A 20359-nucleotide genomic window follows, 5' to 3' on the forward strand; every position below is an offset into this window, starting at 1 on the left:
TAAAAGTGGACATGTTGGATGTTCATAAGTTTGAATGTTGTTTCAATTGTTGTGTACCTCGTTCTCACTTGAGAAAGCAACATTACTAACTTGGATTGGCCTAGCTTTACATAGCAAGTTTTGTCAATGAAGCCAAAAATGATTTCTCTTCTGGAACACCTGGTCCTTGTACGTTTTCAGTGTATATTGTTCATATTTTGCTCTAGTTTTTTTTTAGTTTTGATTATGATTCTGTTCATGTGTTGGTATTTTACTTGTTATTTTTGTTATCCCTATTCCTTTGAAAGTAAACTGTGGATCTTTCTCAATTTTATATAAATCTTTCCATTGATCCCCTTTCGTACATTTCGACAGCAATTGGAAAACAAAACTGGCAGACTTCTGTGAAACTATCCCTGCCGGCAAACAAGGATTTTGGAAGTTTTTAGTCTCCTGATTCATGAAATGAAATTCTGCCTGCAGAATCAATCATAAAGAATCTAAAATAAAATTGATTTTTTTGTCTCAATATTATTATTATACAAACGAAACACCGAATTACAGTTCTATATTTGTATCGTTTCAAGAAACGAAAACCGAATAATGATGGAATGACAGACCTCATTGAATCTTGGAATATTGAAATGATTGGGGCATAATAAGGTAGGTCATCACAAACTTAAATCTTAAATGATTTTTACTCATGTTTCCATTTACCGATTGCTTGAATGGAGTTCATTAATTTCTAGAACATCAGGACTCTAAAACTTAAAATGTTTGATTGATTTAATTTCAAATTAATGTCTCTTTCGCTCATGAATAAAAAAAAACATTTGACAACTCCCTCACATGTATATATATATGTAAACAACATTTATTCATTATTTTCCAAAATTTTGCAGGAGATATTTCAGACCTGCAGCGCTGATATCCTTGGTACACAAAATATACAAGTCATAATCCCAATGAGGACAATGGTGATGGAAAAAGAATTGGATCCAGCCCTGATCACCTTTGCAGAAAATTTTATACCTCCTTCATTCAAGATACACACCAAGTCCATTAATAGTTTGCAATGTCTAAAATTTTAGGTTATGATATGGTGAACTAAGATTGGTAGCCATGTGTATTCACATCAACCTCTCTGACATGACAGATGTTGGACAGAGTAGCTACTCTCCTACAGGATTCTGTATTTAACATAAATACTCACCTCATACCCAACTGTTGATCCTTTCCAATACATCATTTCATCATAAACAGTTATTTTCAGATAACTTTGAAAATATTTTTAAGTATAATATTTTCTGCAGAGGTAAAAATACAGTCACTTCAATAGAAATAGGGCCTTGTTTATCAGATGCACATTTGTAAGTGTAAAATCACTTAATATAAGTAGCACATGTTGCTTCACAACACTACCAGCTGTACATGGTAGAAAAAACCAGTCTCTGGTAGAGGTCAAAGTTCAAAGACGATCTTCAAAAGTTCAGAGGTCATGGAATCACCTTTTAGAAAACAACTCCAAAATGAAGACGTTAAGAAATTGCTACAAAGTCTGTGGTCAAAGGTCATCATCACCAGCAGGTCAGAGGTCAGATCTGGACAGTCTCCATCCTCTGTCAAGCTGTGGTCTTATCTTTAGAAAATAACTCCAAAATGAAGACATTAAGAAATTATAGACAAATGTCTGTGGTCAAAGGTCATCATCACCAGCAGAATCCATGATAGCACCACGGTAAGCTAAATCCCAGTACTGCTCCACACCACACTTTTTAAAATGTTCACGAGCAAAAAGTTCTGTGGGACACACTTTAAATTTCATCTCACCAAATGCTCTTGCTGTTGTCGTTCCCTGAAATTTCAAAGAAAGATTAAGCATTAGTGATTTTTAAGGGACTGCAATGAAATCTCCAAACCTTCGTCATCCTGTCTTTGTGTAGCAACTACAGGAACACTAGTGATCCACCAAACAATTATGTGGATATTACTCACAATATGTGTTGATAACCAAATATTTCAATTTGTGACAACCTCCCAAACAACGTGACATTTGCTTGACTACAAATAACCTCCCACACAAAGTGACATTTGCTTGACTACAAATTTTCCTAACCTCCCAAACAAAGTGACATTTGCTTGACTACAAATTTTCCTAACCTCCCAAACAACGTGACATTTGCTTGACTACAAATTTTCCTAACCTCCCAAACAACGTGACATTTGCTTGACTACAAATTTTCCTTACCTCCCAAACAAAGTAACATTTGCTTGACTACAAATTTTCCTAACCTCCCAAACAACGTGACATTTGCTTGACTACAAATTTTCCTAACCTCCCAAACAACGTGACATTTGCTTGACTACAAATTTTCCTAACCTCCCAAACAAGATGACATTTGCTTGACTACAAATTTTCCTTACTTCCCAAAAAACGTGACATTTGCTTGACTACAAATTTCCTTTCCTCCAAACAAAGTGACATTTGCTTGACTACAAATTTTCCTTACCTCCCAAACAACGTGACATTTGCTTGACTACAAATTTTCCTTACCTCCCAAACAAAGTGACATTTGCTTGACTACAAATTTTCCTTACCTCCCAAACAAGGTGACATTTGCTTGACTACAAATTTTCCTTACCTCCCAAACAAAGTGACATTTGCTTGACTACAAATTTTCCTTACCTCCCAAACAAGGTGACATTTGTTTGTTTTATCTGATTCCTCCTCAGAATCGCTGTCATCTAAAACAGTAAATATTTCTCATTCTTTGAAATATGTAAGAGTTTTCTTTTCATAGTTTTAAAAGCAGTCTCAAAGCACAAGGCAGGATTTATCCATTAGAAGGCAAGTTAGGGTCATCGATGTTTGAAATTTCTTGACAGATGACATCTTTTCCTTCACTATGAATGAAATTCAAACATCCTTGTTAAATAGTTCAGGTGTAACAAAACGTGTCATCTTCATTCCAAAAGTCAGAGACCAATGCCTCATTTTCTGAGATATGGTATGAACACAAATGGATGCACTTTTAGAAAATAGAACTTTAAAAAATATTCTGATATGTTTTTCCAAATTGTTCAACAGAGTTAAAATGAGGTCTCGATAAGAAAATAAAAGAATATTTATCATAAAGTTATCAAAACATTTTCAGTTCTATCTATGCTGAGTTTTATCGACATATGAGCTGTAAGTATCTGTCTCCATCTCTAAGTGAGAAAATATTACAATGTTTAATATTCTAATGACCAAAATTCTAAACCAGAAGAAAGTTTTATTTTTTTGAAGTCTTACCATCGTCTTTCTTTTTGCCTTTATGCTGGTCCTCTTCCCATTTTATTCGGTGTAACATCAACCTCTTAAACTTTCTTTGTTGTTTTGGGCCTACGAAATATACAAATTACGCAAATATTTAAAAAGGTTTTCTTCTTGATCTCATCTGTTAACATACTAACTTACACCTCATGAATTGTTTACTACATACAGAAAAAAACAACACACACCTACAAAAAAAAAAAAAAAAGGAAACCTAATTTAAAAATGATTTTCCTCTACTGTTAAGGTTCCATAAATTGTAACATTTTTCTACATCTTTTTCATGGTACAAAAGGATTTTTTTTAATTTCAACTATAAAATGTAAGTAGGATTTGAAAATTGTACAATAACATAATTAAAGAATAATTTTGAAATGAAAGGCATAACTAATAGTAATTGATGATTTTCATACTGCTTGTTAGGTACATGTTCATCTTAGAAAAACAGAAAGTGAGACTCACCTTATGCTAGACAAATTAAAACAGCGAAAGTAACAACAAATATTTCCATGTTTAAACCTTAATAATTTCAACATTTCCAAAACCTTGAAATCTACGAAATTTTTCCACAATACTTTTGCGTTATTACACAAAATATCAAGATCACAAAAAAAAATATTAGACTCGATCTGTAAGATCTATTACGGTAACTGCCAGCACCATTAAAAGTTGTGGAATGTTGCACTGCATAAAGACTTACCTCCCTCTACAACCACAGCATTACAGTCCCTATAGAGCACCACAATTCCTGTCATGTATAGCTGTTTAGCATTAGTTTCGATCTTAAACTTTTTGGAGGCATTTGTTAAATCTCGTATCCTGTAACCAAAACAAAATCTATAAATATTAGCTGGGGAACAGTCTTTCTGCTTGATGTCTTTCTGCTATCAATTTGTAAAAGGATGATGGTATAAACAGGATATTTTTAGCATAAACAGAAGTACTTGGAGTTTCTAGTCTTAATTCTAGTTTGCTTGAGGCATTCTGACAGAGTTCACTGCATCGTGAAACAGTCCAAATCATAAGAGGAGTGATTGATTTTGAAGTTGTAAGACCTCATTGATGACAAGTGAAATTTACTCCACAATGTTTATAATTTGTGCATGTTTTTATTTTGCTGGGTTTATTGTTCTGTGAACAGCCAGGGTCAACATACATCAATGTTGAAATTAGAAAGTCACAGAACTGATGAAAATGCATAAATTTTGTGAGTCACACATGATTTGTGTCTAAACCACAATACCAGATTAGTTACACATTATATTTAGGGAACACATTTTATCACCACAAGACACTATATCTTAACTATTCAACCCTAAATCTCATTTAAATACAAATATAGAGACAATCCTCACCTACCTATATACACTAACATGAACACCCAGTGATACATCCTCCTTGATTTTTTTGGCTTTCTTTTCCTTCCTCTGTTCTGAAGTTAACTTCCTTGCTGCATTTGTTTCCTCATGTTGTCTATTATTATAAATATTTCACATTGAAAGTCAGCACACTAGTTAAGTAATTTTATATTGGCATAACAACAAACAGGAATGTTATTGTTTTTCTTGTTGTTGTTTTTATTTACTTTACGGATCAATCACTGATCAGACGTACAAACAATAGCAATGCTGTCCCTCGGGACATTTCTATAGATGAGACAACACTCTGATGACTTACTTTTGGCGTTTTTCCATCTGTGCACGGACATGTGCCTCAATCTTCGTAGGATCTTGTACTGCTTCGTTCCCCAGAACTCTCATCAGGTTGGCCATCCTCACTGTAATACAAACAATTTCAAACCTAGAGGTCACATGTAGAGGTCAAGTATTAAAAACTGACCCACCTCACTGTAATACAAACAATTTCAAACCTAGAGGTCACATGTAGAGGTCAAGTATTAAAAACTGACCCTCCTTACTGACCCTCCTCACTGTAATACAAACAATTTCAAACATAGAGGTCACATGTAGAGGTCAAGTATTAAAAACTGACCCACCTCACTGTAATACAAACAATTTCAAACCTAGAGGTCACATGTAGAGGTCAAGTATATAAAAACTCATGGACTTTCACTGTAATACAAACAATTTCAAATCTAGAGGTCACATGTAGAAAGGTCAAGTATTTGAAAAACTGACCCACCTCACTGTAATACAAACAATTTCAAGACTTTTGCTTATTGAGATGAAGTCCTTTGTCACATGTGACCTTGAAAGTGGGCCAAGTATTGAACAAAAACTGCTATGGGCCAAGTATTAGCCCCCTAGGCCTTCTAGTATTTGAGAAGAAGTTACCTCTTGAAACTGTAATACAAACAATTTCAAATGCCACAGGCACAATATCAGCAATCTGAGCCTTTTGGTTATTGAGAAGAAGTTGTTTAAAGTCACCTTTAAAGTGGGTCAAGGTCATGCATTTGAAGCAAACTTGGTAGTCCTTCATCCCAGCATGTCACAGGCCCAATATCTACACTCTGAGCCTTTTGGTTAATGAGAAGAAGTTGTTTAAAGATTTTAACATATTTGACCCCTGTGACCTTTAAAGTGGGTCAAGGTCATTCATTTGAACAAACTTGGTAGAGCTCCATGCCAGTATCCTCTGTGCCAAGTATACTAGTATTTGAAACGTTTGAATGAAAATTTCAAACATAGAGGTCACATGTAGAGGTCAAGTATTAAAAACTGACCCACCTCACTGTAATACAAACAATTTCAAACCTAGAGGTCACATGTAGAGGTCAAGTATTAAAAACTGACCCACCTCACTGTAATACAAACAATTTCAAATCTAGAGGTCACATGCAGAGGTCAAATATTAAAATACTGACCCTCCTTACTGACCCTCCTCACTGTAATACAAACAATTTCAAACATAGAGGTCACATGTAGAGGTCAAATATTAAAATACTGACCCTCCTCACTGTAATACAAACAATTTCAAACATAGAGGTCACATGTAGAGGTCAAATGTTAAAACACTGACCCTTCCCACTGTAATAAAAAGAAGTTCAGACCCAGAGGTTAAAGTTCACACATAGTGGTCAAGTACATTAAAACATTGAATGTCCTCATTGTTACACTAACAAGCTCAATCTTAAAGGTCAAACAAGTTCAATCTTAAAGGTCAAACAGATTCAAATGTAGAGGTCAAGATTTGAAACACTGGCAATTATGACTGTAACAAATGAGAAGTTCAAATGTTAAAGTAAAAGTTCAAGTGTAGATATGAAGTTACAATAGATTTGCCATCCTCACTGTAACCATACACATTTTTTGAAGGTTTCAACCTTAAGGTCAAAGTTCAAATGTTACGGTCAAGTATTTAAATGAGTATCCTTCCTGTAACACAAAGACATTCAATCGTAGATGTCAAAGTTTTAACTAAGGAATCAAAAGTTCAAATATTAATGTCTAGTAATAAAATATTGGCTATCCTTGCTTTGCAAAATACCAGAGAAAATACACAATTAGGACCTATCCTGAACATAGTCACAAAGACTGAAAATGTGGCAATACTTCAATGGTCCAAATCAACAGCCCCCGGCAGCCATCTCGACATTTGTATGCCGCGTTTATTACTCCAGGAACAGTCAGGGTCATTTTAAGTCATGGTTGCCTTGTATAAACTTGTGATTACCTCACTGAACAACACACAGGAGGCCCATCATGTGCCATCAAGAGCAATTGGGGTAAGGTACTTTGACGAACGCCACATCTTCATCAACATTAATTAATCCATTTCTCAGTTTCCAGAGAAACACCAACAACAGTGAGTAGGGGGTACCGAATCATGCATGCTGCGGAGGATCTTAACCCAAATATCACGTAGGTCAACATTCTGGATAAATGAGTTATTGCTGCGCCCTGCCAGTCGTCCTGACTACCAGTAAACATACAATGTGTGACTTCACAACGAAGGCTATTACTGAACTTGGTCATGAAGTTTTGAGATCCTTATAAAAGGAAAAGACAGTATTATTTAAAGTTATTTAAAGTTCTACATCAACCCTTACCTTTTGGTTCTGGTGGAGGTTGCAAACCAAGTCGAATCTTTTCTTGTTCATCTTTTTGAGCTTCCTGTCTGTTTTGACGTCGTAACTTCTTTCGCTCTTTCTTTGTGAGATAAACAGGAATCTCTGGGGCCTTCTCTGGTTCAGCTATCAAAGTCCATGAAGAAGAGTGAATAACCTTCCAGTCTCAGGAGTGTGTGTGTGTGTGTGTGTGTGTGTGTGTGTGTGTGTGTGTGCGCGCGTGCGTGCGTGCGCGCGTGTGTGCATGTGTGTAACAATCATAAATACATATCTGTCACTGAATTACTAGGACCTGCCCTGAAGTTTGTCTAGTTCTCAAACCAAACTGTTAACCTTTCTTAAGATAAATAACATCTTTCATAACAAAAAGAATGCTTAGAAATAAGGAGTTGAAAGTGTAATTTCTACAGAGTATAGGAAAAAGAGAGAAAACAAATATTGAAAAAAAAAACACACACAATATATATATCTTCAGTATTACAGTTCATTTTACAATAAACACATCAGAATTCTTTTAATGAACTGTAGGGTATATGTCAGTATTCAAGTCTCCATGAGTGGAGTATTGAAGGAGACGACACAGTCCCAATTTAATGTCTCAGGATACAATTACAATGTAGCAACAGTAATACTAGCACCGTACTCAACACCTGAGAATCACCATCACAACACACAGAATACTGTACTCAACACCTAAAAAGCACCATAACAACACCCAGAATACTGTACTCAACACCTGAGAATCTCCGTTACAACATACAGATTACTGTACTAAGTACACGAGAATCGTCAGAGGCTCCGTAAAATGATCAAATGATCCCATGCATACTGAATCCTGTTAAACTGATCTTTCACATGCTTAACATGCCATGGGAAATAATCAAAATACTTGGTGTAAATCTCTTCACCCAAACAGCGTCTGTCTGTACAAACCTGGAGGCTTCATCTGTATCGGATGTTCCACTAGATTTGTAATACCATATAGTTTCTCTCGCTCAATGTTGCCTTCTTCTGCATAACTGAAAATAAATGTGAAAAAAATGTTAAATTCCAAGGTAATTTTGATTGTGAAATTCAATTCTTTCAAATTGTTTCAGAATCAGTCGGTAGCTGTCATTTTACGTATCTTTCAAATAGTTGAAACACTACTTATTTATTATGTTTTCCCTGCACTTCTCTGACAAAATAGATTTTGCGACAAATTTTTTATAAACCATGCACTACTGAAAACTGTCCAGCTTTACAGTATTAAACAAGTAAAACATGTTTACTTTTACCTGTCAGCACCAGTAATAAACTTTTTAGCCAAATAGAGCTTTATCTAAAGAGCAAAGTTAATGTAGGGTATATGTCAGTATTCAAGACTCCATAAGTGGAGTATTGAAGGAGACGACACAGTCCCAATTTAATGTCTCAGGATACAATTACAATGTAGCAACAGTAATACTAGCACCGTACTCAACACCTGAGAATCACCATCACACAGAATATTGTACTCAACACCTGATAATCACCATCACAACACACAGAATATGGTACTCAACACCTGAGAATCACCATCACAACACACAGAATATGGTACTCAACACCTGAGAATCACAACACATAGAATATGGTACTCAACACCCGAGAATCACAATCACACAGAATATGGTACTCAACACCTGAGAATCACAATCACACAGAATATTGTACTCAACACCTGAGAATCACCATCACAACACACAGAATATTGTACTCAACACCTGAGAATCACCATCACAACACACAGAATATTGTACTCAACACCTGAGAATCACCATCACAACACACAGAATATTGTACTCAACACCTGAGAATCACCATCACAACACACAGAATATGGTACTCAACACCTGAGAATCACAACACACAGAATACTGTACTCAACACCTGAGAATCACCATCACAACACACAGAATATGGTACTCAACACCTGAGAATCACCATCACAACACACATGGTACTCAACACCTGAGAATCATCATCACATCACACAGAATATTGTACTCAACACCTGAGAATCACCATCACAACACACAGAATATTGTACTCAACACCTGAGAATCACAATCACACAGAATATTGTACTCAACACCGAATCAACATTACAAAGCACAAATACAGTACTCAATATATGAGTATCACATTTCAAGACACACAAAAATATACTCAAAAACAAGAAGATCCATTCCATTACAAAGTCAATTTGACCATCTGTATTCCTTCAGAAAGTAACCATATTAAAATATTGTTCACAAGACTGGTAGGCAGTATATGCAGTCACATGGTTTACTTTATTTACTGTCACAAGGGAGAGACTGCAGTCGGTAGGATTGTCAGGATTTTCTCTTTTGATAAAGGAAAATTTCTCACATGTTTTAAACAGATCATTAAAGTCTCAAATGAATTTAACTTTTAACTTTTGTTCTTGCTGGTACTATAAAACTCTTTTATCATACAAGTGACTAAGATCCTATGCTGCGGTTACCACTACAAACATGTTCTGTCTACAGTGGTTGATCTTCTTTTTTTTTTAATTAGTTCTTCATGTTTTAATCCTAGTCCTGAATCTAAACTTCATAGTAATTTTTGTTCTTTTGATCACATCAACAGAAATGCACTGAACATTGTTTCTTAACTGGCTACTGATATCACCAGAATACATATCATGGAACACAGTTTCAAATAGCTTGACTTTAAGAAATATCTCTCCATTTAAGTTCTATCTAATTGCAATATCTATTACACTGAACAAAGTTTTATTGGAGAAGACGCTCAACAGAATTGTGGATAAATCTGGATATCTGAACAGTCCATCAACCTAATACGTTTCTAACAGGAACAGGAAAAGTTCTCCAAGGATTATTTTAGTGGTTGTTAGATTCAACAACAACAAACAACTAAACAAACAAACAAATGTAGGGTATATGTCAGTATTCAAGTCTCCATAAGTGGAGTATTGAAGGAGACGACACAGTCCCAATTTAATGTCTCAGGATACAATTACAATGCAGCAACAGTAATACTAGCACCGTACTCAACACCTGAGAATCACCATCACAACACACAGAATATTGTACTCAACACCTGAGAATCACAACACACAGAATATGGTACTCAACACCTGAGAATCACCATCACAAGACACAGAGTATTGTACTCAACACCTGAGAATCACCATCACAACACATAGAATATTGTACTCAACACCTGAGAATCACCATCACACAGAATATGGTACTCAACACCTGAGAATCACAACACACAGAATATTGTACTCAACACCTGAGAATCACCATCACACAGAATATGGTACTCAACACCTGAGAATCACAACACACAGAATATGGTACTCAACACCTGTGAATCACCATCACAACACACAGAATATGGTACTCAACACCTGAGAATCACCATCACAACACACAGAATATGGTACTCAACACCTGAGAATCACAATCACAACACATAGAATATTGTACTCAACACCTGAGAATCACAATCACAACACATAGAATATTGTACTCAACACCTGAGAATCACCATCACATAGAATATGGTACTCAACACCTGAGAATCACCATCACAACACATTGAATACTGTACTCAGTTCTTGAGAATCACCATCACAACACAATGAATAATGTACTCAGTTCTTGAGAATCACCATCACAACACACAGAATATGGTACTCAACACCTGAGAATCACCATCACACAGAATATTGTACTCAACACCTGAGAATCACCATCACACAGAATATGGTACTCAACACCTGAGAATCACCATCACAACACACTGAATACTGTACTCAGTTCTTGAGAATCACCATCACAACACACTGAATACTGTACTCAGTTCTTGAGAATCACCATCACAACACACAGAATATGGTACTCAACACCTGAGAATCACCATCACACAGAATATTGTACTCAACACCTGAGAATCACCATCACACAGAATATGGTACTCAACACATTAAAATCACCATCACAACACACTGAATATTGTACTCAACACCTGAAAATCACCATAACAACACCCAGAATATTGTACTCAACACCTGAGAATCACCATCACAACACACAGAATATTGTACTCAGTTCTTGAGAATCACCATTACAGGACAATGAACTTACTGATCTCCTGTCAGGACATAAGCATCCCACCATTCCATGTCTGGAACCTCACCTTCTTGCTGTGAAGGTAGAACAGTACACACTATTTAGATATGCCAAGAAATGATATATACTTTACCTACTATTCCAATTTAATAATCCTAGTTCCCTTCGGTCAGGGAAATATTGGCCCCATACACAAGATGAATACATTATTAGTTTTCATTAATTGTCAAACCAAATTGTTTATCTAATTTTAATGAAACTGGAAACTAGACAATCTGGTTGTAGCATACTTTACTTCAATTAATTTCTGTATGTATTTACTTATTTTTTTGTAAATGACCTAGGGATTAAAATTTGAATGGCCAAAAATGCTAATATGCAACCATACCAGTTCTTTCTTTGGAGCAAGTGTTGCTAATTTTGCTGCAGATGCAATTCCAGTCTTCTTGGCTGCGTAGGCAATTTCATTCTGCAGTCTGTCTAACTGTGCCTGCAGCAAGATAACAATAAGATACTGAGTTTACAAAAGAAAAAAAAAATGCCAAGTCTATGATTGAGATATACATACTGTCAAATTTGATATGAAAATGTTTTTTAAAAAAAAAATTGGATAATGAGGGCCAGATTTTCTCAGGGATTTATATTGTTAATTAAACTTTACACCTGCCAAAACTTCATATGCAAAAACATTCAAGGAGAAATGACTTAATTTCAAACTGACATTTTTTGTTCAATGATTGGAAATCAAATAGGAAAACTAAGAAAAATCATCTATATTGTCTAATATTATAGATCTCTCAAATATAAGGTTTCAAATGACCTTTGCTCGAAGCCTGCCAGCCATTTGTTCAAACTTTCCAATTTCATGGAACTTGAAGGAACGTCTTTGTCTCTGGGCACTCTTTGCCCTGAAAAAAAATCATATGTAATTTGATTTCAAAATATCTGATATAACAGTCATACATTAAATATATCATGCATATAATTTCCTACATCATGATATACCAGTTTCAACATTTGTCTGTTCTATCAGTGATAAACCTTGTAAGAACCAACCATACTGCCACCAGTAGATATGTGGTCAGTATAAATTTAGAGTGCATCTATTTTCTTATCATGGCCAGACATTCTGTGGTCAATTTCATTCCTGAAGTCCTGAAGTGAATAATGTTTGATGTTGTTTCACAATAGAAATTTCATATTTTCGCAGTGGTTACATTAATATTAGCCAACAACGTTCTGAGTGATATTATCACATCTTGTTTCAATGTGCAGAAACATTAAAGACAAAAATTAAATGACTTAACTTCGATCATCATGCAAAATTTGAAATTTGAAAAAGTGGATGGTAGAAGGGAGATAATCACATTACATAACAACCCAATAAATGCTATTGAAGCTATAGAAAATTGATTTGGCAAGACAGGAGAAACTTTTAGTGTTAACATGATGTACAATTCAAATTCTTCTTTCCAGGTGAGTTTTTCAAGTTTTTCCTAATAAGAAGCAATTAGATATCAATACACCTAATTATACACCACACACCTGTGTGAACTGGCTATATGGTATGGTCCAAGTGACTTCCAGTTTTGACAGGTTGTACAGTATTTTCAAAATTTGTTTTCATCAAATTGAATTATAATATCTGAGGCAACTCTATAAACTTTCTTTCCCTGATTTATTTTTAAATCTTTATTTTAGAAAGATTTTTCATTACCATACATATACAAGACAAAAGCACACCCTCACACACAAAAACATTCCTTCTTGTACATATTTTAACATCACAGCAACCTCAAGATACCATGACCATCATGTAACAATATTACAATTAACTTTAAATTAAAAAAATATCAACCACAAAAATTGTCTTAAAAAAAAAACAAAAAAACAAGAGGCCCATGGGCCTTAACGGTCATCTGACAAAAAATACAAGATTTCAAATTTTGAACTTGAGAAGAAGTCGAAAATGTGTTTTCAAGATGGCGGCCATGTTGAATTTCGGACCAACCCGAAATTAACAAACTTTGGTCAGGATCATGTCATGATCATTTCAGGTAAGTTTCAGCTCAATGAGACATGTAGAACTTGAGAAGAAGTTGAAAATGTTTACGACCTACGACACTGGACAAAAGGCGATTGCAATAGGTCACCAGACCCTTTGGTCAGATGATCTAAAAAAACTCATTGTGTGTTCTTATTGCAATGCTTCATCAGTATAGCACAAAAATGGAACAATACAATCTTTAATCAAAATCTGTTTCAACTACACCGGTTAATTTATGATATTACTTACTCAACTCTGGAATCAAAGAATCGACTTTCACTGATTTCTTCTGGTGGTTTCTCTATCAATCCTTTGAATTGTTCACGTCTTTTTGCTCGGATATTTGCCTAAAAATACCAAAATTAATTTTCTAATCTTGATGTTCACAGCAGTCAGTTGGAAACATATATTTCCAATTATTTTTTGTAATAGGAGACATTTGTAGTCATACTGTGTTAGTCTATAGTAACTGAACAATATAAGTACACACGACGTCGTACTAACAAGGTACTATCAAAAGTGTCCATGTAATGCAGAATTTCTGACAATACATTCAATGGCGTGATTTTCCATCAAGTAAAATCTGAGAATTCTTACGTCCATATTTGCGGAATTCTGTATTCTTTATTATCATATAAAGTCATCAAAGACTCATTTCATCGAAATGTCACAAAAATATTCAATAAATTTAACATCACATGATCACAAAAGTTTAATATTCTTTTTATGATTTTTCATAACAAGTTTTTCATTCAAATGAACACTTCATTTGTTGAGATATTTTTCAAGTTCTAGTGTGTATATATATCTGTTATCCATGCCTTTAATGTATTAGTATTGTGACATTTAATTTTAATTCCATTGCTGCTTTAAATATCTGACCTTGAGCGTGGGTGTATGATGCTGTAGTTGGACTGCTTGTCCTGTCATAGCATCTATTGTTCTTCCTTCCTCATCTAAAATCAGGGGTGTTGGTCTACAACACAAACATAACATCATCTTATATCTATCAGGGGTGTTGGTCTACAACACAAACATAACATCATCTTATATCTATCAGGGGTGTTGGTCTACAACACAAACATAACATCATCTTATATCTATCAGGGGTGTTGGTCTACAACACAAACATAACATCATCTTATATCTATCAGGGGTGTTGGTCTACAACACAAACATAACATCATCTTATATCTATCAGGGGTGTTGGTCTACAACACAAACATAAAATCATTCAATATCTTTCAATATCGACTGTCCACAACACAAACATGAAATTATTTTTTATTTTCTCATTGAATTTTATAAATGAAGTAATTTGTAGTTCCTTTTTGTTCTGTTTATGTGATATTTTCCTTATTGAGGTTTATCACAGTTTTATTACATGATATAGTAGAAGAAAACAATAATTACAAACTAAATCAACACATATTTTTTTAGATGGTCCTATACTTGTTGTGACAAACCATAACAAATGTGTTGCTTAAGCTTGAGTACAATATTGGTTTCAACAATAAGCTAGTGCCTAAATATTTACCCACTCATAAATACAGCTGTTTGATAAAATTTTACTGTTTGATGGCCCTAATGACCTTTTATGTGGATGGGCTGTTAAGAATGTAATAATAATAATAATAATAATAATTGATAAAATTATACATCAAAGGCATTACGTTGTCTGGTGACAAGTCCATCACCTGGTTTTGAGTACAATGCAGTACGTCTACCACTTAAACTGTATTACAAGATTAAGTTGTGGGATTGCACGATGTTACATGATGTGCTATGTGCACATGATGATTTCACAATAGGTAGACAGGACGAAATTAGTTATCACACACCTGTGCATACTTTGTGTGATTCTATCATGGTTGATATCAATTTAGAAATCACTTATAGACGAGTGTAAGTATGGTTTATTTATTTTCTTAATATATAAAAGAACACATTTCCTACTCCAGCTATTTATCTATAGCTTAGACTCATATATGTATCTATCAGGTACAGAGTGAATAGTTATATACTCATAATCTAACACGTTTTGTTCATAAAGTGCAACACATGACCAGTCTTTGTGTACAAACCAGGGCTCTCACACCCCATTTTGGGACTGGGGCCCGGGGCCCTTAGAATTGGGAAAAATAGCGGCGTTTTCCTTAGAATTAGGAAAACTTGGGGTTTAAATTGGGAAAAAAAGATACTATTTTACATTGGGAACGGGGCCGAATATCGGCCCCAAATCTGGCAAATCGAGAGCCATGCAAACTCTCATTAGATATATATTATTTAAGAAGAACATTAACTGGACATCTCTTTTCTTCGCGGCAATGAATCATTTAAATTATTATATCATCTGAAAGAAATTTTATTTTCTATACTTCTGTATTAGTCTCATTTTTCTATCATTTTGTAAACAAAAAATATATACTAGGGTGAATTTTAAGTGTCGTCATTATTACACCATCTTCAATACTCCAGGGGTTTAACGATCACTTTCGCTCACTTCACACCCTGGAACATATCATGGCAAAATTGGAGGCACATGATAAGTACTTTGATTGCCTCCGTTTGATGTTTCATCTTGCCCAAAAGGTGTCGCACCAGGAACCTTCAGTTTTGCCATGACATGTTCCAAGGGTGCAGAGAGCGAAAGTGATCATATTCCCTAGAGTATCGAGGGTGTTGTTACATGAAAGACTTAGCCAGTACGTATCTGGACCTGTCATGTATGTACATATATCAATATAAAGGTAATTTTTGTTCCCTAAGGCACACCACTTGTCACTCTCTCAGGTGTGAAATAAACGGCAGAAAAGTTAATTTATGCAGGATTTAAAATTAAAAAATTAAAAATGACATTTATAATCACTGATCTCTATTTAGTTATAACTATGTAAGTTTTCTGTTCAATTTTTAATCTGTAAAAATTAGTCAACCATTTTTACCAAACCCCCTTGAAAATGTGTATGGTGCATTTGTGTGGACGATGTTTTTGGTTTGATGTGTCTTACTACAACTGTAGATATATTATGTTATGAAGATTTTAGCACTTACTTGTTTTGTAAAGGGAGCTGTTTCCTGTAGCAACAAATAAAAACTTCGTTAAAGAAGGCATGCAAAGTGACTAAGATCATATCAGATTTTTTTTTATCAAGTTAATATTTTATTGACAAATCCATCAAGTGTGACCAAAACTCATAATCAAAGCCACTAATAGCTATGTATTCAAAAACATTTTTTAAAAACTTCCTGTTTTTGAATAAGTACCTCATTTTTCAAGTGTACAAAAATTTTAATATTTTGTTAACTGATATGATTGGATTGAACTGTTTTGGTTCCGTTATTCAATGTAATCAATAATACTGAGGTACTTACAAATTAGGAATCTGTACCCCTGATGCTGTGAGACTGGACATCTTATTCTGTATCATTGCCTGGAGTTCAGCTGCTCGTTTAGCCTTCTCCATGGCATCTGACATTAACACTTGAGTTTGAGACATGGACGGCTGTAAAACCAACAAGGTCACAAATTTTGTATTGAATTTAAGCATAATTGAATTTTAAGAACACTGTTTATTAACTGTTTTGGGATTTTTGAAAACCATAAAATCTCTGAATAATTAAACCATTAGATTTTATTGTTTTAATGATTTGCTTGCAAGTGATAGTTGAAATTTTTTTTTATCTTCCTCGTTGGCAAATGTCAAAACTTTTGAAGTTTATCAAATAAATTGGCATTTCAGAAAGGAAGTAATAACCAATTCAGGTAAAGTATCATTTTTGATTTCTAACACCAGTGGAATGAAAACAAACCTTTGAAGCAGATGGCACAGTCACCATCAACTGTGTTTTTCTTTCTTCAATTATTTTCTGTGCATTCTGCATCATCTCTTTGATCTGTTGGCCATAAGTTTGATATGATTAATAACATTTTGTACATACAGTTTTGTGAAAGGTTACAAAATTAAATATAATTGTGAACTATTGCTTCATTCATAACTATTGACCTACTCCTGATATAAAATTGATTCCCTTCACTCTAGGATGATTTAGACGAAATTGGAACAAATTTTCAACATTCCTACAGAGGAAGAAGGATTTTAAATAATTTTTCGCCCTTTTCTTTATTGAGCCCCAACCCTCCAGGGAGCAGAGACCCATCATTTATACAAAATTTAGTCTCCTTTACCTACGAAAGTTTCAGACCATTTTTGGACAAATTCAATACTGTATTTTGCTGCACTGTCTGATCTGATAAAAAGTTTCCACGGAGAATAAAAATAAAAGATAATATAAAAGCTATCTGAGTTTCATCAAAGTAAATTTGAGAGAGATATAGGACTCACCTTGTCAGTAGTGAGCTGGCCAGGACTTGGGTTCCCAGGTCCAGGAATGGCGGGCGGACCATCATCGACAAATCTCCTCTTCCTTTTAGTTTCTGTTCCTTCATCACGATCATCCTAAAACATATTTAGTATCATAATTCTGATAATAAGGGACACGGAAATACCAGGTTAATTGTTATGAGACTGTTGAACTTCATGGTTACATATTTAACACAGCACTACTCTTATATATGGCCCTCAAAAGCAACAAACATCACCATATAGAAACAATATGTGATGACAGGGAAAAACAAAGTTTGTATAAGTCAATATCATGATTATCATCAGTGTATAAGTGACTGAGAATTTTTGGCAAAAAAAATCATTTTGTTAGTTAAAATACATATACAAGATTTTTCTTTCACATTCTAACTCTATTTGAAAATAAATACTGAGGCAAAAGTTTTTTTTAAAATCTGTTAGTAAATTGTACCAACATTTAACTATACAGCACAGTGAAAGAATTATGGGATGATTTTAACCAATTATTCCTCGCTGGTGAAATCAAAGAATTTCAAATTTTCATCTGATGAATAACAAATTTGAAGTGCTTGATTACTATATTTTACATAACATAGTTTCCCTTGCATTTTCACACCCAATTCATTGTCATGTAATTGTGGTAAGCACCTTTCTCTTCTTCCTTGCATTTCTGTTGGATGCTTTGTAATCTTCCCAAACTCCGAATAACTTGTCAGCGAAGCGCTTTGCCTGACCTTCATCTAGAATCACCAGCAATTTATCTGTGAAGTATAAAATCAGACACATTAATCATATGAATATCAGGATGTGATTAAGAAGAAAACAATTTTTTGGAGTATTCATTTGAAGCTGAATTCTTTACAATTTGTTGAATAAATTCAGAAAACAATTTTTTAAACCAACATACAACCCAACCATTCATTTGTACTGGTACACTATGAAAGCAGGCAGACACTAAGACAGATATAAAAGTTATACAATTCATGTTTACAAATGTGTGCTCATTATAAAATGCAATTAAATTTAATTCAAATGCAAAAGTAAATAATGATTTAGGGAGAGAAACATATTGTAAGAAATTATCTTGATCAAAGGCTGCTGAAGATAAAATTTATAAACATACGAAATAAAAAAATATATAAATGATTTGCTAGTGGTTTCTTGCTGTCTTTACAGACAGTCAGACTTAAGGTTTCTCACATTGACAAATGCCGAGACTTACCTACAGTTTTGTGTTTATCATAACCTTTATCTATGCAGTTGAGAGCTGCTGTAACCAGAGCTGTCTCACTGAATCCTAAAAATTTCTGAACAGTTTTATCCAACAAAGCCTTCAAGTCATCCCATTCTCTGTCTGACAAAGACATAGTGTTAGTCCTTTATTGAAACAAGACTTAGATATTCTTGGAATCTCTTAAGTTTTCAAGCCGAGGTCATTCAGAAGTTCCATCTAAGACTAGGAATAACAACATCAGAAAGGATCCGTGACAGTAACGACCTCTTTACCGTAAACTGTACATCATAAATCTGAAACAATACAAACAAATACAACATCAGTGCACATACAAAACAAAATTCAATTCTAGCATTCTCTTTTTCTATTTTTTTGGTTTCTGTTCTATTCTACTCCACTCCTGAAAACATTGAAAAAAAAAAAAGATTTTCTTTGATTTACATGTATGAATTATTTCTACAGTGCAGGTTACACATTTTGAAAAAAAAACAACAAATTCCAGTAAAACAAAATATTTCCTTAAGCTGTCTGATAGCTACATTACAGGATTACTTTGGACCAAAGAATCTTACTGCTCAGTGGACCCTGTAACCAAATAAAACAAGCCTTGATTTAAGTCTTTGGATTTCAATATACATGTATATATGTCTTTTAATTACAATGAAAAGTACTTCATGGCTAGTCAGATCCATTGAGACTTCAGGTTAGTCTCAACAGTGAGTAAGATATAATCAAACAACTATCAGAAGCATCATTATGAAGAGATGAAGATGTATAAAGTAATATTAACATGTAGTGATTTTAATAAGAAAAAGAATGTATTAATCCTCACCATTCCATAAAATGTATATGTGTACATCATAAATATATATATATTGTACTGCTACAACAAAAACACTTACATAACATAGTATTTATGGAAAGGCACAGCTTGAACTTCAAAATGAAGTGATTTGGAAAAATAGTAAGGAGTTTCAATTTAGTAAAATTAATATCTCATATACACACACACACACACACACACACACACCTAAATGTGTGTGTGTGTGCGCGCCTATGTACATCACAGACTTCGAATCTTTCTTAAGTCCGTAGTGCAGTAGGGGTCATAGGGTACTTTGTTATGGAACAAAATTTCTCATCGTCGCAAAAATCGAGGATATGATACTGAAAGCGAGAAAAAAAACATTTTTGATCAATTCCTCAATTTTATTACTCCTTTTGAAATTAATATTTTT

At 34.2% G+C, this 20359-nt stretch overlaps 1 protein-coding gene across 2 annotated transcripts; it reads right to left on the reverse strand.

The window, feature by feature from the left end:
• Window positions 1–747: 747 nt before the first annotated feature.
• On the reverse strand, window positions 748–19408 carry LOC132557222 (U4/U6 small nuclear ribonucleoprotein Prp3-like). 2 transcript variants are annotated; one of them, XM_060221717.1, is made up of 19 exons: window positions 19110–19408; window positions 18536–18648; window positions 17867–17980; window positions 17334–17417; window positions 16896–17026; window positions 16575–16598; window positions 14403–14496; window positions 13770–13867; window positions 12294–12381; window positions 11862–11963; window positions 11489–11547; window positions 8259–8344; window positions 7308–7451; window positions 4973–5072; window positions 4655–4768; window positions 3996–4114; window positions 3275–3364; window positions 2666–2724; window positions 748–1834 (listed from the first exon to the last, which is right to left on the reverse strand). In XM_060221717.1, exons 1-19 carry the CDS (start codon window positions 19252–19254, stop codon window positions 1676–1678), a joined length of 1923 nt encoding a protein of 640 aa, XP_060077700.1. In that variant the 5' UTR covers window positions 19255–19408; the 3' UTR covers window positions 748–1675. The 2 variants fall into 2 exon arrangements, with proteins under 2 accessions (XP_060077700.1, XP_060077701.1); XM_060221718.1 differs by lacking the exon at window positions 4655–4768.
• Between the last annotated feature and the right edge of the window lie 951 nt (window positions 19409–20359).

The sequence above is a fragment of the Ylistrum balloti genome, unplaced genomic scaffold (assembly GCF_031769215.1).
Source record: "Ylistrum balloti isolate Yb309-2 unplaced genomic scaffold, AGI_CSIRO_Ybal_v1 Utg370646, whole genome shotgun sequence".
NCBI lineage: Eukaryota > Metazoa > Mollusca > Bivalvia > Pectinida > Pectinidae > Ylistrum > Ylistrum balloti.

Coding starts and splice junctions, on each gene's coding strand:
- LOC132557222 (XM_060221717.1), bottom strand. CDS start 19,254: ATGTCTTTGTCAGACAGAGAATGGGATGACTTGAAGGCTTTGTTGGAT. Junction 11,548..11,861: donor TTGCTCCAAAGAAAGAACTG/GTATGGTTGCAT, acceptor CTACCTTCACAG/CAAGAAGGTGAGGTTCCAGA. Junction 8,345..11,488: donor TATGTCCTGACAGGAGATCA/GTAAGTTCATTG, acceptor ATTTATTTTCAG/TTATGCAGAAGAAGGCAACA.